Here is a 26,634-nt window from a genome sequence, read left to right on the forward strand (position 1 = left end):
ATGTGAGGACAGGGACCAAGGCCTTGGGACGGCCTCTGCTGCTTTCCCAGGGTCAGAGGTGGAACAGCTGGGATTCAAACCGGCATCCACAGGGGATTCTGGCACCACAGAGGATTAGCCTGTTAGGCCACAGTGGGCAGTCCTGGATTTTATGTGTCTGTATTGCTGATTGAAGTGGTACGGACCACTAAGTGAGTGGGAATAGAATCAAAGTGCTCATGCATCTGACCTTCACTAGTTAACCATTCTCAATAACCCTGTGGGAAAATGCTGTTACTTCCAGCGTGAAGCTCTGTGAGCAGCAAGATACTGCTAAATTTCCCAACATTAGCGAAGGCAATGCTGGTGGATGTGACCCTGGAAGGACCTTACCTTGCTTCCAGAACTCTTACTGCTCCCCTTTGCACCTCATGATGTATGACCTGGGATACGTGTATGTGTTCACAGCAGCTGTTCTGGGAATGGATGGTGACATCTCGTTAACTCCCTCTTAATCTGAGCATCCCTCACTGAGGCCATGGAAATGTCCTACTGGGTCAAGGGCAGGGCAGAATTGTTGTCACAGGTATGCATTCTTGTATCCCTGACTAACGACTTGTATCCAACCCGCAGGCTTAAGGCAGGTTTCCTGAAAACAGGTGCCAGGCTTCATTCAGCACCTGGTATATAGGGGCTGAGCGATTTTTTTGTTAGAGAAAAATGGGCTTATGGTTGAGGGTCCCCTGGGGCTGGGGGAAGTAGAGCTGCATTTGCTGAAGATTGTAGATTCCATCCTTCCAGATTCTTCACAGCACCCATTGCGGGGGAGGGGGGAGGGGGAGCGGGGGCGCGCCTTGTCTCTCCTTCCTGGCTCTGCTCCAGAGCCTCGTCCGCCGCCAGAGGGCGCGCGGATGTCGTCCCGAGTTGAGAAGAGGTGACCTTGGCCATGGTCCTGTCGCAGGCTTTCTGTGGGCCCTCAAGCTGGCCCGCAGCCAAATGCCAGAAGCTCGGCAGTCCCTGGCCAAGCCTTATTTCTAGCCCTCAGCCTTCTTTCTAATTTCAAGCGGTAGCCAACACTCCTCGTGCTGCCCAGTTCACTTGCTCAGTTCACAGCTACTGAACTGAGCTTTGGACAAAAGATGGGCAGGGAGGGTGCCCCCCGAGGAGGCCTGAAGCCAATCCACTCCTGCCCCATGCACCTGCAGCAGGCACCTGACGTTTATCTGTCCTCTACCGCCCCACACTTGTTGTTATCACAAGCACCTTCTTCCTGACGTCAGTCCTAATACCTAGGGCAGGGTTTGGGAGTGCCTAATACCTAGGGCAGGGTTTGGGAGTGCAGGAGAGAAAACTTCTGATTTGTTGACAGATGAGATCAAAGCAGACTTCCAGATCTCAAAGACTGCTGCTCTGCTGGGGGGAGGATGTTCCGGGGCTTAGAACAGGGGGATAAGCAATGTGGTGCCCGCTTGGAGAAATCACATGTGAGAGCTGTGGGTCCCGGATGTGGGACGTCGGGTGCCAGATTTCCCATACTGTAGTGAAGAAGTTGAGATAAGGAACAAGGCAGTTTGTATCTTAGGAGGAGGATAAGCAGGAAGCCAGCATCCAGCCCTGAAGGGTGCACTTCCAGCCTTTACATTCAAGTAAAAAATGTCTCCTGGGTACTTTCTACCCCATTACAGGACTGCTTTGCCCATAAGAGGGTGTTTGGTCTGGTTTGGTTCATGCTCATTCGGGCCATTTTGAAGTGTAGAGTTGGGAGGCATTTGGCACACTCACACTGTTGGGCAACCATCCCCACCTGCACACTGGCTCCATGGCCCTAACTGGCTCTGCAGCCTGTAGGCAGTGGCTCCCGGTTCTCACTCCCCTCCTCCCAGCACTGGAGAACCTCTGCCCTACTTTGTGAATTTGCCCATTCTAGGTATCTTGTGAGAGGGGAACCTCACCACAGGCTGTGTGCTCTTGTGACTCAGCACACAGCCTCAGAATTCAACATTGTGTCAACATTGTGCTGCCTTTTCAGACTGCAGTGTGTGTATAGACCATGTTTGGTTTATTGTTCTTATGTGAAGGGCGTTTGGGCTCTGTTCCCCTTGTGGGTATTATGAATGATGCTGTCCATAGTAATGAATGTGCAAATATCTGCTTTTAATGCTTTTAAAAAAGATTTTTAATGAAAAGGCAGATTTACAGAGAAAGAAAGACAAAGAGAAAGATCTTTAATCCATTGGTTCACTCCCCAGGTGGCTGCAAAGGTCAGAGTTGAGCCAACCTAAAGCCCGAAGCCAAGAGCTTTTTCTGGGTCTCCCATGCAAGTGCAGGGGCCCAGGGCTTAGGGCCATCTTCTGTTGTTTTTCAAGGCCATAAGCAGGTAGCTGGATGGAAAGTGAAGCAGCTGGGACACGAACTGGTCACTTTATAGTATATCGGAGCTGGCACATGGAGGATTAGCCAGTTGAGCCACTGTGCCAGGCACTCTGCTTTTAATTCTTTTGAGCATATGTCTAGGAGTGGAATTGCTAGATCCAGTGGTAATTCTGTATCTTATTTTTGAAGAACCCCTACAGAAGCTGCACCAGTTTTTAAGACATTTTTAAAAAGTTCTTTGAGAGGCAGAGTTATGGAGGGAGAGAAGGAGAAATGAAGAATCTTCCATCTTCCATTTGCTGGATCACATCTCAAGTGGCCACAATGGCCAGAGCTGGGCAGGTCTTAAGCTAGGTGTAGGGGCCCAAGCATTTGAACCATCCTCCATTTATTTCCCAGGTCACCAGTGGGGAGTTGGGTCAGAAGTGGAGTAGCTGGGACTCGAAGCGAACCATAACCCATACGAGATGCTGAAAGTGCAGGCAAAGACTTGACTTGCACCGTTCTTTTTAATAGTAAAGTAGATGTTACTCCTCAGTTGTTTTTTTTCCCCCTACAGGTCTTCAACTTTGAAGCTAGATGACAACTCTATTCTGTCTCCTGCTTGTGTCTCCCCAAGACAAATGAGGACTTCTTTGAGGTCATACCTAGTTAATGATAGAGTAAGTCCTAGAAGCCAAGTCTCTTGTCTCTAAAACTTAAGATATGTCCAGCACCTGCCTCACTTGAGGGATATTAACTCAGCGGGGTGATTATCTGTGCATTTGCTCCACTAAAGTACTTACTGATGTGCCACTGGGGAAGGGCAAGGCCTGCGTTCACTGGCTGTGGTTGTTCAATGATGTCCCATCTCTGTCCTGAAGGTGACTCCTGTGGAGGTCAATGGACTTGTTTACTCTTGATTACAATGTGGCAAATGCTTCAGCACTTTGTTAAAGTATCCAGAATTCATGCAAGCATCAAAAGCATGTGTAACTACTTGGCAGGGGATCCTGTTTATTCCACTAGGGGACTGAAGGCTGATGTATTTCCAGAATTGCTGTTTTACCTCTAACTTCATATTTCCTTGCATCCTCTTGCCTTTCAAAAGTTCTGTCTTCTCACTAAGAATAGGATAGTTGTGTGCTTAAAGTCTCAGGGCTCTAGAGTCAGATAGGAGCTGTTGCTCAATTTTATGAAAATGAAACAGAGAAGAGAGTGTTAAAAATGATACTGTACATCTTCATTCAAATACAAAGAGTGGTAACAGGAGGCCGGAACCCATGGTACGCTTCCCTGTCCCAGTGACAGCCTCTGAGACAATCTCGGGATGTTGGAGTGTAACTAGGCTTTTGTTCCTCTCATCAATGTGGACCTGCAAGCTTTGGCTTTGAGTAGAAGCCAGGGAAAAAGGTCAGATGCAAAGGTTGCTGCTGTGCTTTGGATTATGTGTTTGATTGCCACCCAAACTCAAGGTGACGCTTCATTCCACGATGTAGCAATTTTGGGCAGTGGGGACTCATGCAGGTGCTTGGGTCATGATGGTGGGGGACCCTTCTTCATAGATGGATCAAGAGGGACTGGATTGTTATTGCTTGAGTGGGCTCCCATGAAGTGTGTTCAGTTTCCTGGGCTCTGTCCTTCACTGGGATCTCTGTGCCCACGTATTTGCCTCCCACTTTTCTGCTGAACTCTTGGCAGCTACAGGAGACCCTTGGTAGTAGCTGATATGATCTTCAACTTCCAGCCTTTGGAATGGAAGCCATATACCCCCTTCTTTCTTCATAAATATCCAGTCTCAGAGATCCTGGCAGGTAAAAAATATGAACTAATAGGCCTTAATAAACACCTGCCTCCCCAGAACTTCCCCCTTTGCTTCCAAGTCCTCACACCTCCCCTGATCTGTGTGCCCTGCTGTGTCTGAGCAGGGTTGGAGAGGAGGGAGGGACAGTCGCACCAGGTCTGTCTGAGTGTGGGCTGGGGAGATTCATCCAGAGCTTCGTGGGGCTGTCTGCTTGTCATATATCAGCAAGAGCTGCAAATTGTTCTGCTTCAGGATCTTTGCGTTACAGCTTCAAAGATTTTAACTCAAAACCATGAATTCCATTTCTCATTTGCCTTTGAACAGTGATTGTCAACCCCGTGGGAGATTTTAAGCATGGGAAGGCACAAGCTGGCTTTTCACCTCCAGAGAGTCCACTCAGTTGGTCTGCTTGGTCACCAGAATCTCCAGAGAGCCCAGGCTGCTTATTACTGCTTTCAAAGCACTGAATGGTGTATCGACTCTCTTGTGTCAGTGAACTGTACAAGTTCTTTTCAAATACATTCAATGGACACATAATAATTACACATACTTACGGAGTTGACTATGGTATTTAAGTACATGTTCAGTGTATGTAATAGTTGGCTAAGCATACTAGACATATCCACCACTCAGTAAGGTTTTCAAGTCAGTAAGCATTAATTAAAATGAACAGCTGGCCTCACAGCGTTCGGCTAACCCACCAGGTATAATAATAGCATCCAGCTCATGGCAGTTCAGGTGTGCCAAGTCTTGCACGTCCCCACGGGCTCTCCTGGCACTTTCCTCCAGCATATTTCCCCTTTTCTTCTCTGGGCTCTTTTTCAAGTGATTAACGCTGTGCATCTGCTCAGCATTAGGAGTAAATACCTTCACCTTCAATGATAGAAATAAAAACCAAATGATGCCTTTGCCCCGATGAAAGCAAATGGGCACATCAATCTCGGTTGAAGCAGAAAGCCAGAAAGCCACTAAGTGATTCTGTGAGCCTGTGGGGCCATCTGAAGCTTCAGGTATCACAGCTCAGCTACAAGGAGGAAGGGGCAGGGCCTTGGCAAAGAGGGAGAGGAACAGGGCCAAAAACGAGCTTCCAGACAAGAAAGCAGTTGGCTTTAAATACATATATCTTCACACATGGGAATATGTGTGTGTGTGTGTGTATTTAAGTGAGAAAGGAGGGACTGGTGTAGCAAGTGAAACCTCCACCTGTGCCAGCCCGCATCCATTTGGGTGCCAGTTAAAGCCCCAGGTGCTGCACAATACAGATGATAAATGGTCAAGGTGATGGATATATCGAAGTGTTTTTGTTTTTTTGTTTGTTTTTTTTACCTGTAAAGTCCACTAGCTGTAAAGGTTGCAAAGCCCTGACGTTTAGGCTTGTGCTGTAGCATTTGTCACCAGTATACTTTTTTTTAAGGAGCAACTTCAACAATTACAAATTACCATATTGACTTTTAAAAATAAAATTGATAGATTTAAATTTATTATAAATGCTAGAAAATCTTTTTTAAAGTATTTATTTACTTTTTATTGGAACGGCAGATTTATAAACAAAAGAGTCAGAGAAAGATCTTCCATGTGCTGCTTCATTCCCCAAGTGGCCACAATGGCTGGGATGAGCCTGTCCAAAGCCAGGAGCCAGGCTTGCAGGTGAGGATTTAGCCACTGGGCTGTTGTGCCAGGTCCAACTTAAGATCTTAAGGAAATGTTGTTTTCATGCTCTGACCACATGTATATGGTCTTAAAAATGCATATTATAGGGTCTGGTGGTGTGGCCTAGCAGCTCAAGTCTTCGCCTTGAACACGCCTGGGATCCCATGTGGGCATCGGTTCTAATCCCAAGAGCTCCACTTCCCATCCACTCCCCAAGTAGTCACAACAACTGGAGCTGAGCTGATCGAAAGCCAGTAGCCAGGAGCTTCTTCCAGGTCTTGCATGTGGGTCTAGGATCCCAAGGCTTTAGGCCGTCCTCTACTGCATTCTCAGGCCACAAACAGGGAGCTGGGTCGGAAGTGGCGGATATGGGATCCTGGTGCATGTAAGGTGAGGACTTCAGCCACTAGGCTACTGCACCAGGCCCTAAAGTATATGATTAAAAAAAAAATCTCTTGTAATGACATCCAAAGCAAGTTGAATACAGTGTTTCAAATGGAAGAATGGATCAAAATGCAAAACTCATTTCAAGAAACATTATTTTTAAAAATAAGATTAACCACAAAGTGGGAGAAAATATTTACAAAATACTTATATGCTAAAAGATTCATTTACTCAGAATATTTAAATAACTGTTATAACTCAGCAACATGAAGATAACCTAGTTAAAATAATTGGAAAAATTGGGAAAGAATAGTCATTTAGAAAAATGCAAATTAAAACTGTAATGAGATGCCATTTCATACTCACTGGAATGGCTAAGGTAAAAAGATTCACAATCCCAAGCTTTATGGAGAGTGAGGAGAAACAAGAACTCCTCCTCAGCTGCTTGTGAAATCTAATATGATAGAGCTACTTTGGAGAACAGCTTCCCCGAAGTTCAGCATAACATTTACCAAATGGCCCGACACCCTCACAACTGGGTATCTACCCAGTGGACTCCTGTATCCACACACAGATTTGCAAGTGAATGTTTCTGAAAGTGCCGTCTATACCGGCCCAACCTGGGAATAATCAAGCTAATTAGCTAGCACATGAATAAGGAATGTGTGCTATATATATCAACAATGAACAAGTGCTGGATGATACGTGAAGGAATCTCAAAGCCATTGTGGTAAGTGAAAGAAGTCAGACACATGTTATATGATCCCATTTATATGAGAGTCCCGAAATGATAAAACTACAGAGACCGATCCTCATTTGCTAAGGACTGAGGCAGAAATGGGATTAATTATAGGCAGGTAGAAGGAGTTTTTTTTGAAACAATGAAAGTATTTCCAATTTGGATTGTTGTGGTATTGGTACAACTCCCTAAAATTTACCAAAACTAATAGAAATATGTAGTTGAAATGGGCCATTTAATGATACGTAAATTAGGTATCTACAAATCTATTAAAACATTCAAATATTCCTGATTAAAAATAGAACATATTGTCTGCAGAGGCAGGTATATCCATTGCACTGTGGGGAGGTTGGTAAGAAGCACAAGCTAAGTCATCTGCTGGAGGTGCAACAGACCAGAACTGCTCTCCATTGACCATAAATACACCTTCAAGGTCATCTTCTATAGCCTTGAGGTTCATGAAGTTCATAAATCAGTCCTTGTAAAAGATTAGTTTTTGCATGTGGATCACAGATTACTTGAATTGTACACTAGTGAATAATTCTCAAATCAACTTTTTGTGTTTCTTGCATGTTTATTATCTCAATTTAGGTGATTTGAATTATCGTGCAGAATTCAGGAAGGTTCTTTCCAGATGAATGCAATTTTTTTTCCTGAGTCTTTCCATTTTATAGCAGGTGTTCCTGGGCAGTCCAAATAGCAGTTCCTTGCTTTATAGCAAATTATTGATTCCCCAAATACTGAATCACTTAAGGATCAATGAGCCTCAGGAGTGACTGTGGATGGAATTACTGTGTACTGAATATTGTGGCCTCTGAGGGGAAGCTCCTTTTAGAAGTGAGGTTAGAACAGAGCAGTCCTCTAGGTCTTCAAGATTTTCTACCGTTTTTATAAGACTTTCAGCTGTGTCGCTGGGCAGCATTGTGGAGGCGTTGGCTCTGAACTTTTTCTGCAGATCTTCTTGGCTCAGAGGCCTTCTCCAGTGACCATAGAAGGTATCCGAGCGCCCAGTGAAGGTGGCTCCATCCCCAAGGGTGACGCTCACCTCGCAGTACAGTGTGTCGAAGCTTGGAATATTATCCGGAGGGTGCTCCAGTGCCACCTTCTGGAGCAGCTCTCTAACCTGTGGTCTGTTGATTTGGGATTGTTGGAATGATGGGATGGTGACAGCACCATCAAGGAGCATGGCACAGGCCACATACTGGAAGGAATGACGAGCTTCGTGTTCCGAGTCTGGGAAGGGCCTGTTTACATATGGGACCTCTGGAATCCTCAGCACAATTCTCTTGATGTGCTCAACAGGAAGCAGACCTTTGTCTGTCACCAGGTGCTTTCGTACCGATTCGGCTGCCTCAGCTACCCAATGGGTGGCCAGGTGGGCAGGGAAACACTTGACAGCCACATCCTGCTGGTCTAGCAGCCAAGTGTAGGTGTCCAGATTTGGAAGGACTTTGGGGTTATAGTTGTCATAGAAGGCCCCAAATCCTGTTTTCAAATCCAAGATCTGCTTGTTTCCTTGGAGACCCAGCATTGCCAGAAATGCAGACTCTATCCCAAGCCTGGCAGCATTGCCAATATGAAGGGGCTTGGTCTGAGTAGCAGCATTTGCCATAGGTGCTCCTGCATGAGAGATGGCGATAGCCAGAGCTTCTTGACACTTTGTCTTGCTGAGCCCTAAAAGCTTGGCTGTTGCAGCAGCACTGCCCAAAGTTCCTACCACCGAGGGAGGATGGAATCTGAAAAGCAAAGCAGCAGAGTTGGAGAGGTATGACGCTTACCCACGATGCAGCATGGTGTTGTGGAGATCATGGACAATTCTGTCTGATTGCCGAGGGTCAGATCTCAGCTTTACCACTTACGGGAAGTGTGGTCTTGGGAAAACATTCAACTCCCCTGTACCTTTCTTGTGCAAAATGATGAAAAACAATAATGTTTTACCTTACAGAATTTTGAGAGTCTTGAAGGAAAGTATGTGTGCCTAACTCATAACCAGTTCTTTTAAAATGTTAGTGTTAATAATTATTGTCCTTAAAACTAGAATTGTTGATGGCTGGAAGCTCAGTGAGCGAATGTAAGAACTGAGAGCCTTGTAAAGACTGTGAAAGTTCAGAAACCAGTATTCTTGTTTCGCCTTCTAGCAGGCTGCACCACTTGGCAAAATAAATATGAAGCTGATCCCTTTCATGCAGCTAACATTTGATCTGCAGGATGGATTTTTAGGATTAGGCTATTCTGAATGTTCTCACTATCCTGAAGGACGATGTGAATAGTGGAGCAGGTTGTGCTTTTAGGATAGGATTAGCAATACTCAGAGGACCTCTGGAGATGCCAGAAGGACATGACTCACCTTGGGATGAAAGGCCCCAATTTATTTCATGGTCCTCGTTGTTTCATTGAATCTAAACTGAAAGGAAAGATGTCCAAGGCATTTCCCAAGTCTCACTTTTATTACATACAGGTATGAGATCTAGCATGTGAGTGGAACTGACTTATCTGCTAGCATTGATGTTAACACCTTTAGCTGAGTTAGTCTCTAGGTCAGAAAGCTCAACAGAAGTCATGACTGACAGATGAAGGGAATGTGGCTGTCTCTTGTTGTGTCAAATTCTCTCCATACCTCTTTGGTATGTTGTTGGCTTCCTTGGAGAAACGCATTAATCGGCCTTGCACTTCAATTCCAATGTTGAAAGCCAACAGCAGGTCAAGACCAGACAACTTTGGACTCTGTGGCAAGGCTTCTGATAAAGCTGTGACAACGGGAAGGACAGCCCCAGAAGGGTGGGTGGCAGGGTGCCATGTGTCATCAAAATCCATTGAGTGGATCTGCATAGAGAGAAATAAACAACAAAAAACTAAAACATGTTTCCTTAAATTAAATGGCTTTTTGAATCAGCAGAGATTTAGGTTAGCAATAACTCTGTTTGATATGAAATTTCTTGATCTGATGCTCTAAAACATGAAAATTGGCTGTGATAATTCATCACATAGTTGGGCACTGGAAAATGCTGACCCTTTGCCCTGAGAATGGTAGGAGCTTTGGGGGGAGCTTGTGATCCTCATGGAGCTTGATTCTTGGCCCAGAGGGCAGCAGCTGCATCTTCCACAGCCTGCAAAAGATCTATATTGCTCCTTATAAACAAAACTGGGGCAGGCCTTTGGTTTAGCAGTTGAGACAATGTTTGGGACACCCACATCTCATATTGTAATGCATGTGTTCAAGTCTCTGTTCTGGCTATTAGTTCTGCCTTCCTTCTGGTGCACACCCTCAGAAGGATCAGGTGATGGCTCAAGTGCTTGAATCCCCTCTACAAACATGGGAAGACAGGATGGGGTTTCTGGATTCTGACTTCAGCCTGGTCCAGGCCTGGCTGTCATGGGCATTTGGAGTGGTGAACTAATGGATGCTAGATCCCTGTCTCTGCTTTTCTCTCTCTACTTCTTGAATTAAATAAATGCATTTAAAAAACACTAGAGTTGATGGACACTCCTTCCTCCTTATCCTTTAAACAAGCCTCACTGAAATAATTTATAAGATAATTTATTCTGTATTATGTTTTATATTTTGTACCTTTTTATTACACATTAATTTCAAACTTTCAGAAACATTGTAAGAATAGCACAGAAATCCAGAGCTCAGATTTAAAAGCCATTATTTTATGCTGTGAGGGTTTATTCCCCTTTATCCAGCTATTCATTTTTCCTCTATATAAAATAGTTGGTAATAACCGAAGTTCATTTAAAAGTGGATTTCTATGTCTATTTGATGTGGCTGGAGCATTTCCCACTGCTTGCTGGACGTTTTCTCCTGAATGAACCACTAGATTTGACTTTTAGCAGTCTGAAGTGCTGTTCCCATCAACCACAAAAATTTACCAGAAACCCCAGTCTGTTCATGTCCACATTGCATCATGTAGATTGATTCTGTCACACAGAAAGAATACTAAATCACCTTTAAGATGGGAAGTGATGGAGATTTTGTTCAGAAAATACTTGTTTATGTGACCATTTTCCTAGTATCCATTGAATGAAGAACGTGCTACTAGACAAATCACGTATTAAATAGGAAGAACCGATGTGGAATTGACTGGGCATTGATTTTTGCATTTTTTGCTAACATATGTTGAAAGTTGGATGCTGGAATACCTTGGCGTTTGTTCTTACCTAAATTTTGTCATTTTCTATACTTGATGATTCATTTAGGAAGCATTAAATTCCTATAAAAATAAACCCTGAAAAGTAGAGCTGGTGTTGTGGTGCAGCAAGTTAAGCTGTCAGTTATGATTTCTCCATCGCATATGAAGTTGCTGGCTCATGTCCTAACTGTTCCAATCCAGTTCCTGATGTTGTGCCAGGGAAACCAACAGACAGTGGCAAAAGTACTCAGACCCATGCCACACATGGCGGAAATTCCTGGCTTCTGGCTTCAGCCTGGCCCTGTTTTATCTGTTGTACTCATTTGGAGGCATGAACCAGCAGATAAAAGATACCAATTGCTATCTCTCTTTCACATAATTAAAAACCTTTTATAAAACATGAAAACTGAAATTAGTATCTAGGATAAGAGAACAGACCACTTTCTGAATTTCAGTTATCTCAAATCTGTGTCATCTGTCATGTGGAAGCCGTGCAATTCCTAAGACATTTCTTGGTTCCAAAATTACGAAGATGATCTGATAGTTGGAAAGAGATGTAAACCTGCTTACAGCCACTCCATTAACAAAAGCAGCATAGGTGGGTGGGAGCCTGAAGTCTGGTCGACCCCAAACAGTACTGGTTCCACCAGAAGAGTAGACCTGAAACAGATGGACACGAGTGATACAGAGCACAATTTGCTAAGCCATCATATCAGGCATTGTTATACTTGGAGGTATTATGTTGATAGTACTTAATTGGATCTTGTGGGCTAGATAGAAGACTTAGTCAGTGGGTTGCTCTCTTGCTTGTGGAAGGATATGAAACCTTCCCCATGGAAGAGGGAAGGAATGCTGTGGCTCTATCACAGATTGCATCCAGAGTCTGAAGGTTGTTAATTCTCAGGCATAAACTCTGAGGAAGCTGAACTGTGTAGACTATCCAGTGGGAAGTGGATGCTATATCTCCAACATCCGTGCTGTTTTCTGTCCAGAGTGTTTGAGCAGCTTTTTCTTCCAAGAGTCTTAAATCAGACGGTCAGTGGCAGGCACTAAAACTTCTAAGACAGTCGGATTAAGGATGTTTTCAGCAGTAAGAATGAACTGGGAGGTAACACTAGGTTTTATGATAGAGGCTCAGGAAGGGATAGAGATAAATATTGAAACTCAGATAATAAAACATAAAAAATAAACCATATGAGCAAATGACATATATAAAACTAAGTGTAGAGTAAATAAACCAAACCCACACACCCTTTGGTGTACACCAAAGTAGGCATATGCACTTGCTGGATTTTGTCCTTGAAGCCAACTTTGAACTTACTTTACTGTATTGGCTGGCGATGTGAAACACTTCTGTGTTTGTTCCCAGGAACCCCACGCCCAGCGTATCCAGGATCATTCTCTTGCTCCTCCAAATGACAGAATCTGTGAGGTGTCCCGCTTTCAAGTGGTGAATCATGTTGGCAAAGCTCTCTGTGACAGACTATAAAAGGAAGATGATTAATAGTCTTACACGCTACAACTTTTTACTTTTAAACATTTTGCTGCACTAGAGGAAACCCATTATATCAATTTTAGTTCAGTTTCTAAAAAATGATGTATAACAAGCATGTGTTCTGTATGAGGCAAGTTTCTGTGTTTAGTTAAGAACACTGATGGATGGGGGAAGGGAATCACAGAATGTGAAGAGAGGCAGGTAGGTGTGGGGACATCTTGCTCAGGTAAGAGGATAGCTGGGATTGGAGGGGGCACTAGAGCAGCTAGTAATGACTGTTGTTAGAAGTAGGCCCAGACTATTTTGAGCATTTAAAATACATTATCCATTTAGCATTTGCGGTTTTTCTGGTAAGTACCATGAGTCTCATTTTGCAGGTGTGAAGCTGAAGTCACTGATTCTGATATCCTTTACCTGGACCACTAGCCCTGGACTACCTGGGATCCTGTTGAGAATGAAAGTGTCTGGCCCCAACTGTAGCCACTGGGATTAGACTTTCCTTGCAATTAGCATTTTTGGGAGCCAACCACAGGATTCAGTATTCCTTCAGTATGTCTAGGTGATGATTACATGCTGTGGCACTGTCACATCTGAACAATAGCTCCTCTCTACCTGGGACCATGAAGCATTGGAAGGTGGCTTGTCTGATGCTGAACAAGTCAGAAGACTAACATACACATTGACCTTTGAAAATTCAATAGGAGCAAAGGGTATAAAACATCTTGAGAATTTTAAAATGTCGGTTATATGCTAAGTAAACATTCAACATACTGATATCATTAATGTGACAATGTTTGATCTGTTGGTTCATTAAGAAAATCAATTGCTTTTGAAAATAGAGCTATGAGGAAATTAGAAATTAGATGTATGACTTGAGAACCACTGTCTGTTGTTCTTGTTGGTGGAAACTGCCTGGAGATGTTGATATTTGGCCTGGCTGTGTAAGCTCAAGGGGGTTAGCTAGGTGAAGGTGCAGAGGATGAGGATGAAGTTTAGAGGTGCAACTACCTAAAGATAGTCTGAATGTGGCACACTTAAGCTACAGACCTTCATGCAGGGGACAGGGTAAGGAGATGTGTTTGCAGGCTAGGACTGAATGATGAATGTTAGGCTGTGCTGAAGATGGTGACATGGATGGGGAGCTACAGGGCTGTTTGAGAAAGGAGCACATCTGATTAGAACTGGGTCTGCAAAGGTTGCCACAGGCAGCTGTATAGATGGTCAGTCGGAGAGGTGTAGGTGATGGTGGTGAAGACACTGCTGCAGCAGGCTACATTCTGGAGAGGAAACAGGAAGATAGCAGGCTTGGGGGCAAGCAAGACAGGCCCATGGTGGACTTGTTGACTGTGGAGGGCCTGTGGTCATCCCAATGAGAAAGACCATTCTGCTTCCACCCAGCAAGCTTGACAATAAAAAGTCTCGCAGGATTATTTACACTTAAAAGCAGAAGAGTACTTTGAAAGTTCTTCAAATATCATGTTTTTCAATGCATAGACAATTATTTTGCTTCCTACACATCTCCATAAGAGCATATCTGTTGTATACAATTAAAAGTATCCATTCCAGTAATGTTTCACTATATGCATAGTCCTTAGTACTACACAGTACATTTCAGTCACTTCCCCTGCTCCTCTGTTATATTGTTGCACAACTTCCTTTGTCCCTCTAAGCATTAGGTGCTCTGTTTTAAGCTCTCAGCTTTAGGGTGAGAAGTTATTGGATTAGGGGACCTAGCATGGCTGAAGCTCTGATCCTGCACTCAGTTCCAGATTACAGTTATGGAGTTGGAACTGGAGCCCATTTGCAAGTCCTTCAATCTGGCCACAGGCCAGTCTCATTCTTAGAGTCCTGCACTTTGTGTGAAGCTTGGGCTGCTTTCTGCATCTCTGAAGCTTTGCTTAAAAAAAGGACAGAGAGAAGAAGACTTGGAGACAGATTAGGTGCTGGTGTAAACATTGCTGATTGAGCTAGAGGAAGACAGGATTTATCAGGCTAAATGCTTATGCTCAGATAAACGTTTGAGGGCAAACAAAGGAAGGCAGAGAAGGAACAAAAGCTGGCCTGATCATCTGCCAAATAAAAATTATGATTTCACATATGGGTTGGATTTCCTGCTCCAGTTGAAAGAATCTGTCCTACAGCCCTGTCCCATCCTGATTCCCACAGTTGAGTGTTTTTAGTGATACATGCAGTCCACCTTTTCAGGTTTATATCTGGGCTGCACTGCCTATGGGGAAAGGTGTGTTTGGGGACAGGTGGGAGATGGGGTGCTGACAATGGAGCCTGGAAGGTGGCTCTGGCATCTATCCACAAGAGACCATGCTGTTGGTAACTTATGGAGATGAAATTTTGCGCTGTCCTCTCACAGGTAAGACCAGAATATTAGCCCATAAACTAAAGAACAAGTGGGCTCTTCCTGTCTTCCTGTCCCCTGAAGGAAAGGGACATGAGAGACATATAGCCACACTACTGTCTGCAAGCTTTATGCCAGTCTGTTAAAATGTTTACCTAGTCTGCTTGTTTTTCTTATGGCACTTACATTTTTTAGTTACAATGATTAATATAGAAATTAAAGCATAATATGTGGCCATTTACTGAACAAATAAATTCTTGTGATTTGTCAGGCAGTTTTTCTAAGCTCTCTAAAATACCTGACAAAAACAGTGTGATTCCTGTGCAAAAAGCTTATCTGTGACAAAGGACTGTAACAATAAGCAGATAACCAGAAATGCAGTTGTGTAGCAGCAAAACCAGCACTTCTAAAACTCAGAGGTGAATGGGGATAGGTGTTTAGCTTAGTGGTTGAAAAGCCTGTATCTCATGTCAGAGAACCCAGGTTTGACTCCTGCCTCAGGTCCAGACACCAGGTTGCTGCCCACATGCCTTAAGTTCTTAGAGTCACACTACCGATGGGCACTTGGGGTGTGTTCCCAGGTCCTGGTTTGTGTGAACCAGCACACCTGAGCACTTCTCCCTCCTCAAGTTAGGTTAAAATTCAGTGAACTTCTGTGATTCAGTTTGCTTCCTGAGATATATGACAGATAAGCTTCTTATTTGTCAAACACTGTTGGAAAGTTAGATGGAGTTGATTAAGTAGCCCAGATGTTATAAGACAAATTAAAGTACCATTTTGAAAGCAGAAGAATTTTTAAAGAGGACTAGTTCTGAAAAAGTGTGCAGTTGTCCTGAGGAATGTGAGAAAGGAAGCAGTATGCTAGAAAAGCATAAAATGTCACAGTACCTTGAGCGTCATGTTGTCCTAAAGAGGAAGTTTACTTCGAGAGTGAACTGGCAGAGTAATTCGTCTGCTGGCCAGCTGCCTTTATACCCTTCGCTGCCCTGAAACATTGCCTTTCATTTTTCCCTGACTTCAGAGTTTACGCAATTTCAGCATTTCCCAGCCAAGAGCACTCACTTCAACTTCCTCTGAGATGTTTTGTTTCATTTACTAATCTATAAAGAACCAAATCACACTGGGAAGGACATTCACGATGCGCCTGATTCCTTACATGCATCAGAGAAGTAAATTTGTGAGAAAGCAGGGACTGCCTCTTGTGCCTAGCTGCCACATGTCAGTATTAAAATGACACTGTCTAAATGAGATGTTTCACTCTGAAAAAATGAATCTGAAGGAGATAATGATGTGCAGAAAAAAATAGGGAAAACTATCACACATTGTTCATAATTAATAATCTTGCTTTTAAGATTGAAGCTTGGAAGCGATCAAATGCCCCCAAGTAGTGGATTGATGAAGAAACGTGACAAAATTACAATATTTAAGGAATGTTTCCTACTGTTGATCACCAGTATCTAGGGAGAAACAGGCCAAACTGAAGTTTCAAGTTTCTGGTAGTTTGCCATAAAGAGCCTAGAGGGGGCATTTTCAGCTGTGTCCTTTGTCCCTGAATTGGTTTCCTTGTTTGCGTATCTCTGGTTCTGTTCTCTGTCTTGTTTCTGGGTTGTCTCCCACCCTCCCTGCTGGTCCTAAGTTGGGTTTAGTACAGTTTATACATCCGTCACCATGGCTTGGTTTGTGCAACCATAACTCTGCCCACCTGGCACATGCACAGTTGGTCCAAGGGCCATGTTAGTGAAATCTTGAGTTTGCTACACCTGCAGTGGCAGAATTTACTTTGGGGAGGACTGCATTTTGGTTTTGGAGAAAACCTCTGTGAGCCTTGTGGTTTTGCCCCAGTCCTAGTTTAAGAAGAAATGTTGGTATACAAAGAGTAGCCAAGCCACTGTGTGTAAAAATGCAGGGAGCTAATTCTCTTGAGAGCAGGCAGGGATCTGGGAAATGATGTGGATTAGTTTTGCTTCTCTTGATTAAGGCCTGTGGAAAAGGAGTATTGGACTCCAGAGAAAGAGCTAAGGGCAGGGTCAGTGTGAACCCGCATGGATTGATGGGGTGGTGCCATGGTTATAGGTTAAGAACTGCAGAGAGAGGTGGCTGGCAGGAAACCCTGAAACCCTTTGTGAAAGGTTAAGGGAAGACAGATTTTTGTTTGGTTGTGTTGTTGTTAACATTTGGGCCATCCTCGACTGCTTTCCCAGTTGACGAGCAGGGAATTGGATTGGAAGTGGAGCAGCCAGGAAATGCACCACTGCCCCTATGGGATCCTGGCACATGCAAAGCAAGGATTTTAGCCACTAGACTACTGTGCTGGGCTCAAGGACAGACAGATTTAAGAAATGGTGAGATAGGGCTTGGTGTGATGGCTTGGTTAGCTAATCCTCCACTTGAAAGTGCTGGGAACCCATATAGTCTCTGATTCATGTCCCAGCTGCACCACTTACAACCTAGCACCCTGCTTAAGGTCTGTGTAAGCAGTGAAGGATGGACCAAGTCTTTGAGATTCTGCAACTGTACGGGAGGCCCAGAAGAAGCTTCTGGTTCCTGGTTTCACATCAGCTCAACTCTGACTGTTGTGGCCATTTGGGGAGTAAACCAGTGAATGGAAGATCTTTGTCTCTCTTTCTCTTTGTAAATCTTCCTTTCTAATAAAAATTTAAAAAAATCTTGAAAAAAATAGGAACAGTGAGATCAAATATCTAATTTGGTTCTGGCACTGTGTTGTAGCAGTAGAGGTTCTACATGTGATGTTGACAATGCATATGAGTGCTCACTCATGTTTTGGCTACTCCACTTTTAATCCCGGTCCCTGCTAATGGCCTGAGAAAAGCAGTGGAAGCTGGCCTATGTGTTTGGGTCTTTACCACTCATATGGGAGACTAGCAGAAGCTCCTGGCTCCTGGTTTCAGTCTGGCCCAGTGCTGGTCATTGCAGCTATCTGGAGAAGGAACCAATAGATTTAAGATCTCTCTCTGCCTTTCCCTGCCTCTCCCTTTAATACATACACAAATAAATAAATAAATAAATAAACAAACAAATAAATAAATAAAATTTATTAGAAATTAATTTGAAGTTTATTTAATATTTATTTTTGTTTTTTTTATTGGAAAGCCCTATATACAGAGAGGAGGAGGGACAGAGAGGAAGATCTTTGGTTCTCTAATTCACTCCCCAAGTGACTGCAACAGCTGGAGCTGCACCAATCTGAAGCCAAGAACCAGGAGCCTCCTTCAGGTCTCCCACACGGGTGTAGGGTCCCAAGGCTTTGGGCCATCATTGAATGCTTTCCCAGGCCATAAGCAGGGAGCTGATGGGAAATGGGACTGCCAGAATTAGAACTGGTGCCCACATGGGATCCCAACACGTGCAAGGTGAGGACTTTAGCGGCTAGGCTACCTTTCCAGGTCCTGAGGTCTAAGGAATATTTTGGGTTCTACTCATATTGCAATAGCTGTTAAAGTGGCTTTCCTAACCATTATCCAGACAGAGGGAAATCCAGACCCAGGCTCAGCATTAGCAAAAAAGTCAAGATACCATTCCAGAAAATACCTTATTTACTCTTCTTTATTTGAGAGAGATCCTCAAATGTTAAGTTGTCTGGGCGGGTGGTCTCAAAAGTGGAAACAGAAACAATCCAGGTGAGCATAGGTGAGCATAATCATAACTACGGACTCTATCAACATGCCTCCTCGGGTCTGCAGTAGCAGGAGTCTGGAATCAAGGAGCCATGACTTTAATCTAGACACTATGATGTGAGATGCAGGGGCCCTCACAAGTATCTTAACATCTGTCCACAGTTCTGGTGGATTCTAGAGCCATCTTCCATTGGAACGCTGGATTCCTATGTGCAAAGATCAAGATGGACATTTGGGGTGGGAGCGGGCAAGGTGGGTGGTTTGGGGACGTATTTAAGAATAATCAAATTATGAACTGCTGTGACCCATTGCCAAATTATCCATATAATTTAATATTTAGAGTTATCAAGTTGAAAGGAAGCACATAGTTTACAATCAAAATAGAAGCATCATTTCAGTTAGCAGATTTTTTAGAACGTAAACAGTTTTTTTGCTTTAATGTTTATATTTTCTCCAATTATATGAATAAATTAGCATGGATTCTTTTAGTTTGCCTGAAGAAACTGTGAGTCAGTATTATTACTTGAAATTTTTTTTTTTTTTTTTTTTAAAGATTTATTCATTTTATTACAGCCAGATATACACAGAGGAGGAGAGACAGAGAGGAAGATCTTCCGTCCGATGATTCACTCCCCAAGTGAGCCGCAACGGGCCGGTGCGCGCCGATCCGAAGCCAGGAACCTGGAACCTCTTCCGGGTCTCCCGCGCGGGTGCAGGGTCCCAAAGCATTGGACCGTCCTCAACTGCTTTCCCAGGCCACAAGCAGGGAGCTGGATGGGAAGTGGAGCTGCCAGGATTAGAACCGGCGCCCATATGGGATCCCGGGGCTTTCAAGGCGAGGACTTTAGCCGCTAGGCCACGCCGCCGGGCCCTATTACTTGAAATTTACATAAAATAAAATGAAGAGCCCAGGAGATAAATATAAACATATATATTTCAAGTTCAGAGTGATGTTTAGAGTTGGGACTCATAAATTATTTCTACTTGAAACTGAAGAATGAGCTGTGATGACCTCAGCCCTTTAATGGGGAAATGGCTTGATGAAGAAATAACATTTGTGAAGTCTGTTGAGCTTTGATGGCAGTTCTGTTTAGTTTCTCTGGGCTTCAGGTTTTGCCGTAGTTTAATTCAGAACAAGAGTTCAATCTCTTGCTAGTTTAATTATGCACCTAATATTATGGAACTATGACAAAGGCTAGTATCTTCTATGATTTTAATCAATATTTTGTTTAAAATTTTTATCTATTAAAAAGAGTGATAGAGAAAGATTAAATGAGCTCCCAAGTTCTAGCTCACTCCTCAGATGCCCACAACAGCTGAGAGAGGGCCAGCTGAAAGTCAGAAACCCAGAACCCGCTCCACATCTCCCACATGAGTGGCTGGTAACCCAACTACTTGATGCATTACAACTGCCTCTCAGGGTGCACATTAGTAGAAACTGGAATTATCGGTGAAATCAGAACCGGAACCAAAGAAGTGCCTTAACCGCTACATCAAGCACCTTCTCCATCGCACAACTTTTTTCCCTTCTTGTTTATCTAACCTAGTGGTCTTAGCTGGGGATGAGCTTGTCCCCCAGAGGATATTTTGCCAGAGTCCAGCTCCAGCCGAGAGTTCGGAGCTCGGGAAGGGTGCGTGGAGTTGGCGATAAAGAAAGACACAGACACTGACACTTGGTGCGTTCTCACACCAGCCCAAGAAAAAGCTGTCCTTTTTATTTACTCAAAACCTCACAAGCTTCTGCACAAGCAACTAATTGTTCTATTTTTTTACTTCAAGACTAAGGGGGCATGTACAGACATTCGGTCATTCCGTCTGCACTTCAGGGCTAAGCAGGTGTCCCCAGAGATAATTCTTTAAAACACTGTATTCATATTCTTCAAAGCAAGCCATTATTCATTCTTCAACAGTAGCCAGTAGCGGCAGCCAGGACTCCAAGGCCAAGGCACATGCAATTACCTGCTCATCAGTAGTACATTCCTACCACATTTCTATTTCTACAACTTGCCCATTATTCAATGGGAAAATAGTTTACAAGGGGAAAAATATAAATCTAAAAACAAAAATTACAAATATTAAATCCCTCTACAACTATAGACCCTGCAACCCCATAAATAAAACAATAATCAAAAACATTTTTCTTTAATAAAAGCATCCTTAATTCCTCTAGCTAAAAATTATAGAAGCAGCTAAAACAGCTACATTTTCTATGCTCCAAAAAAATTGCAAAAACAGGCTAGCCTATAAAATAACAATAACTATACTTATTGCCATAGCAATTTCAGCTCTCACTCCCATCACTTGCATTCCCGTGGGTCCACTGGGTGCTACCTGACTGGCCAGGCCCTTGGAAAGGAGGCAGATCCACCTCACCTGTGACCTCCTGTTTTCCTGCTGCCTCCTGGCCTTGAACCAGTCATTATTTTAGGGCAGGGCACTCGTGCAGTGCTCCCAACAATATTTGGCAGTGTATTGGGATATTTTCATTGTGACATCTGGTAGATGAGACCCTAGTATGTTGCTAAACATCCTACAATATACAGGACAGCTCCTAGCAACAAAAGCAAAAATTGTCTGAAATGCTAATAGTACCAAAGTTGAAAACACCAGCCTAAGTGTACAGGTTGTTTGTGGGGGCCCTCCACACTATTGTAGGTTTAGGTGTAAGTGCTGACACTGTGTTCCTTGAGGTACAGGGTTTCCTCTTTATATCCCTTTTATTTGGGAAAGCTCTCTTTAAGTAGAGAGCAGATCTACTCTGTTAATTACTGCACCCCAGCATCTGTCACACAGGGCTCTGTACACAGCAGATACTCCCTGAATAGTTAATGACTGAATTACTGCAAACCTGGTGTTTTCAGTCAGTCCTACTAACACATAAGTTAGCCTGTCTTTATTCACAGCAGGAAAGTGTCAGGCAAGGCAAGGTCAATAGATCTTTCTTTTTATTTTGACAACAGCAGTTCAAGTTCTAAAGAATTGCTTGTGAGAGACTGGCAACTCTAAGAGCACTGAATTAGGAGTGCTTGAAATAAAGAAGAATGACTGTGAGTGTAAACTATTTTTAACAAAAGATAAATTACTTTGTTCAGTTTCTTCCAAAATGGCGGAGTTGGATATTTGAGTTTGAATTTGTCTTTTCTTGCCTTGCCCTTCCTGTGCTATTATATGGCAGAAATCTCATGAGTCAATTGTAGGGTGTTGTTGAAGTTTCGTTTTCACTAGCAGCTGACATTTTCGGAGAAATCACAGTGGTGTCAACCGGAGTTCATTTCCTGGATTATTATCTCTTTGTTCATTCACTTGATATAGTGCAATATATTTACCAGGAGAAATTTTTTGAAAATATGAAATTTGTGATAAATAAAGTTGAACTTTCTTAAATTGACAATCCTTAAAGTCTTCTCCGTCTTAGGCCATTATGAGGCAAGAAAAGAACCCATTTTTATTGAGGAGGATGAAATCGTCTGTAAGACAGCAAGAAGAAGCACTTTAACATAAATATTTAAATTTTTGTTTTTGAACTTTATTTAGTGAATCATCATGACTTTGACTATAATGTAAATTAAACAATCGTAGTTTCAAGATGAATCTTACTAAATTTGAAAAAATTCCCAGATGTTTAAGAGAATTCCTCACACAGTCGATGTTCATTTTGTAAGAATATGTGTGCCTCCTACTCACACTGACTCTCATTATCTGTCCATTTTTGAAACCAATTTAATAAACGTGAAAAATCTTTACAAGATTTGTTTTACTTGAAAACCAGAATTCCTGAGCATTAGGAATTATTGCCACAAACTCACACATTAGATGCAGCAAGTCACACTGGGAGTCTTTATTTGCACCATAAGAAATGGCGGAGTGCAAGAGCATAAGGGGGTACATTTAATGAAATCAAAACTTTAAAGAAGCAGAATTCTAAAGTAGCACCGGATCTAAGGTGGCATGAGTTTTATCAATCTTCGGGGCTGATACTTGAGTCGCATATCACACTGAGAGAGTGAGGAAGAGACTGAGATAGAGAGATCATTCACTGCCTAACAGGTGCCACAACCATTACTGGGCTGATCTCAAGCTGCTAGCCAGCAGCTTCTTCTGGGTCTCCCATGTGGGTACAGGGTCCTAAGGACTCTGACTATCCTACACTGCTTTTCCATGCCAGCAGCAGGGATCTGGATCAGAAGTGGAGCAGACAGCCCGTGAAACGGTGCCCATGTGGCATGCTGGCAATGCAGATAGAGGATTAGTGTGCTATGTCACTGTGCTGGACCTGTAAATTTTTGAATTTTTAAAAAGTGTACAGGTAGAGTAATTCCCAGAAACTTGAAATGATAACTGTGTGACTGTAAAAACATCACTTAAATACAATTGACCCTGCATGTTTTATTATAAAAAAAAATCTTCCCACTTGCAGCAGCTCAGGGTAGTTATAATTTATCCCCTAAAGAAAAGTATTGTAGCTTTCTCATATGCATAAAATATCCTGTTTGTGTTTCTTAGTGAACTAGCAAATGGTGGTATTGCCTTGTACAGATGTTTATCAAGAGCAGAATAAAAGGGCTCAGTGGTTTATTTAAATACCTGTGTCAGGCTTTAAAATATGTTCCAAGCAAAATTGTAATTACTTATGCAAAGTCAGCAGGCAGGATAGAGTTGGTTCTTATTCCCTTGAGGATAAATTTAGGTGTAGAATTATCACAGACCACAAAAAGCTAGTACCTGGAAGGCACCCACTGCAGAGATCAGCCTAGAGCCTTTCATTCCCATGTCACACTAGAAACTCCAGGGAAACCACTTCCGTTTTCATCTGAGGGACATCTTCCTTTGCTGTGTTCCTGACTTAGCTACTCCACTCTCCTTCTGAATTTACATTAAGTCAGTATTGGAACTCTGCTTGTATTCTGCAGATCAGGTTACCACTTGAACCCTGCAATGTCTGTACTTTTCCGTTTCTGTTTCCTGCCCTGGTGAAATGACATGGCTTGGCTATTGCCGATGGGTTCTTCAGTGGTGTCCATTCAGCGCCTCTCTTCTAATGAGTTTCTTATTTTGGCAATCATGTTTTTATCTATAAGAACTATTTCTTGATGTCTGATGGACATTTTAGTGTTTTCTTATTTTATGGATACTATAACTACTTAATGTCTTTAAGGAAAATTACTTTAAGCATTTAACATTTTCCTTTGGAATGACTCACAGTGTTTCTTCATCTTGGCAATTCTGTTGGTTTCACTCACGTCAACTGTTTCTGTGTTGTCTTTCCATAGTGGTAAATTCCATGTTATCCAGATTGGTCATGGGGACTGAGATATGGGTCTCAGCTGAAGGATCTCTCTGACTCTGGTAGGTGCAGTTCTGTCCCCTCAATCTCTCAAGCCAGCATGACCACTTCTAGGCTTGGAGCTGGCCAACCCAAGAGATTTTCCATAGAATGGATTTGGGGATAGTAGATCCTTGCAATGGGGATACGTGCACTATAGTAAACTGTGGGTGTCTCTATTTTAGGGGTGAGATAAGGGGAAGTTTTCAAAGGTGAAATGAGGAGGATTGCATAAGGGTATTTTGCAACCAGAATTTTTGGTGACAAGATTACTAACAAGAGTGATGTGACACTTTACAGACACTCATGGGGCAGATGTACTTGTGGATGTGTGTGTGTGTGACTGCAATGGCTTTGTGCAATGATGTGATTCTAGGAGAGTCTTTTGTGACTTATTCATGTTCCCAGGAACATGCACTAAGACAAAATGTTCCAGTCATCCAAGGAGGGAGATAGGGAACTGGGTCTTATGAGACAAGGAGTATTAGATGAACAGTTCAAATAATGAGACCCAGGACTCCCAGTCCAGAACAGGAATGCAGGTCTTGCAAAGTTATGAGTGGACCCAAATGTACAGGAGAAGAGGATGGAATCTGGGTCAGGGAACCCTGAGAACTGGTGTCTCGTCTGCATTCGCTACTTGCAAAGAAAGGGTGACTCTTGGACCCCAGTATTGTGGGGTAGGAGTCAGGAGGGAGATTTCAAGGCAATAGTGGTTAGTAAGTCCTCACTCCCTGTCAGGATAACAGAGAAAATATACATTCACTCATGAATATAGGCTGCACCATGGGAGAACAAAGCATTAGAGTGAGACAGAATATTTCCTAAAGGAAAAGAGGTGGGAGTGAAGAGGAATATGAAGAAAAAGGGAGGGAGGCACGGAGGAAGGGAGGGAGAGAGAAGGAGAGAAAGAAAACACCGGTGTAGCACCTCTAGTTGTGGTCAGGGGGAATGATGGAGATTCCTCCAGTTGCTGGGCTCTTTTGCAAGGCAGGGGTTGGAACTTCCATAGGTGTGACACCACCTGGGAATTTTATGGTACCTTCATAAGTTCTTTGGAGAGCTTAATATGCATATTTTCATGGAATCACCCCATAAGTCCTGGGTGGAACTGGTGCATCCTAGGAAAGGGAGTATTTTGATTGACAAGTAGGAGGAAAGTATTGCATTTGGTGTTTTTAGAATCTTCCAGCTGACACAGACCTTTCTAGCCTGTTGTCTCCGGGGTGATCTGCCACCAGCAGAGTGATGGTCTCAGTAGCACACTTACAAGAGGCTGATACATTGATCAGGATTCAATGTGCCACTTGACACTTTGGATACTCCTTTGCCTTGTAAGGCATGTTGGTGTTCACTGTCTTGGGTCCTTTCTATGACAGAGTGGCTGGGAAGCCAGGTGAGTGATGACATGTTGCTTGCCCAGTGTGGAGCTCGAATGAAGCAATGGAAGAATGTATTCAGCCTCTCCAGAGAAATAGAAGCCATAGAACAGTTATAGAGATCTACTGGTCTCTTCACTGTTACTCTTAGTGAAATAGTAAGGTTGGCTACTTTATATGGAAAGGAGGCTTTTTAGATCACAGTTCTGGAGCTTTAAAGATATGGCACTGCATCAGTTAGGCCCTAGTCAAGACATTGTGGTGGGTAGTGTCACAATGGAGGAAGTATATATGTGGTGAGACTGGAAACCAGAGGGACTGAAGTTCACCAGGAGTGTGTTGGTGCCTTCTGAGGACCCAGTGAGTAAGAAACCCATGAGTCCCTCTTCAGTCCTCACCCTGAGGCCCTGTCTCTTAGAGGTTCTTCGAGCCGTCAACATCACCATTCTGGGGCCTAAGCTTCTAATAAATGATCCTTTGCAGGAAACATTTGAGCTATATCTAAGCCAGAGTAGTAGCTTTATAGGAAATGCACTGTGGGAACTGTCCCATGCAGTCCTGAGTGCTGAAATGCCTTGCCTTTGGCTACCATCTGCGAACTGGAGAGCCGGAAGAACTGGTGGTGCAATTCAGTCTGTTACTGTCATTCACTTCTTTTTGTTGTTGTTGTTCCCCTTTAAAAAGTCCATACTGATCATCTGGCTGTGGTTGCAACAAATAACGTGACTGCACGTATTTGTTAGGCCAATTTTTCCGAGTAGTGTTTAAAGAGGTTGAGTTTGAGTTCTTGTAACTGCCAAGATAGAAGCTTACCTGTGACACAACCTCACACATTGTGGCATGTCACCTCTTTCTGACCCTATGTCGTAATCCTTAAAAGTCCGTTGTGATGAGCATTTAGCCAGTGGTTTAAGAGTAAGGTTTTTTTTCCCCTGAGCCATGGTGTTGTGTATACAATGGCTGCTGAGCTTGGATGTTAATTTTATAACCTGCAACTTTACTAAACTCTCCTGAGATTGATGAGTTCTTTTTTTAAATTTTTTTTATTTTTGACAATCTTGACATAATTAGGGTAAAAAGGTTCAAGCACTATAGGAAGATGGGCAAGACAATCAGTTCCATATTGTTTCCTTAACAGATCTGATGTAAAAGGGGATTTTAAGGCAGAAGCCCCGCCCAGTCTCCTACCCACCCCAGGTCCCAGATGTGGGGCATGCTCCCAGGGTCTTGCTCAAGTGGTTTTGATAGTTCAACAGTTCTGAATTGCTGGCACTCTCACCATTCCAAGCACGATATGGTCATTGGAGAATCCATTGATTGACATGGTCCATCATATAGTCTCCATTTGCCCAGTATTTTCACTGCCAACATATAGCTGAGGTGTTTGATCGACTTGTTCTGTCCTCTG

General features: G+C 43.2%; 1 protein-coding gene and 1 long non-coding RNA gene across 3 annotated transcripts in view; one reads left to right on the plus strand and one right to left on the minus strand.

Annotated features, from left to right (window-relative positions):
- The window catches only part of LOC131481547 (uncharacterized), a 135,468-nt gene that overhangs the window by 1,055 nt on the left and 107,779 nt on the right, over positions 1–26,634 (plus strand). The window contains exon 2 of the long non-coding RNA XR_009246377.1: positions 2,912–3,014. This is a non-coding gene — a long non-coding RNA (uncharacterized LOC131481547). The remainder of the gene's footprint in view (positions 1–2,911; positions 3,015–26,634) is intronic.
- On the minus strand, positions 7,127–15,864 carry ACOD1 (aconitate decarboxylase 1). 2 transcript variants are annotated; one of them, XM_058670613.1, is made up of 5 exons: positions 15,778–15,864; positions 12,363–12,524; positions 11,612–11,701; positions 9,526–9,731; positions 7,127–8,644 (listed from the first exon to the last, which is right to left on the minus strand). In XM_058670613.1, the coding sequence occupies exons 1-5, from the start codon at positions 15,787–15,789 to the stop codon at positions 7,675–7,677; spliced, it is 1,440 nt and encodes a 479-aa protein (XP_058526596.1). In that variant the 5' UTR covers positions 15,790–15,864; the 3' UTR covers positions 7,127–7,674. The 2 variants fall into 2 exon arrangements, with proteins under 2 accessions (XP_058526596.1, XP_058526597.1); XM_058670614.1 differs by lacking the exons at positions 12,363–12,524; positions 15,778–15,864 and having other exon boundaries at positions 11,604–11,697.

The sequence above is a fragment of the Ochotona princeps genome, chromosome 12 (assembly GCF_030435755.1).
Source record: "Ochotona princeps isolate mOchPri1 chromosome 12, mOchPri1.hap1, whole genome shotgun sequence".
NCBI classification, from domain to species: Eukaryota; Metazoa; Chordata; class Mammalia; order Lagomorpha; family Ochotonidae; genus Ochotona; species Ochotona princeps.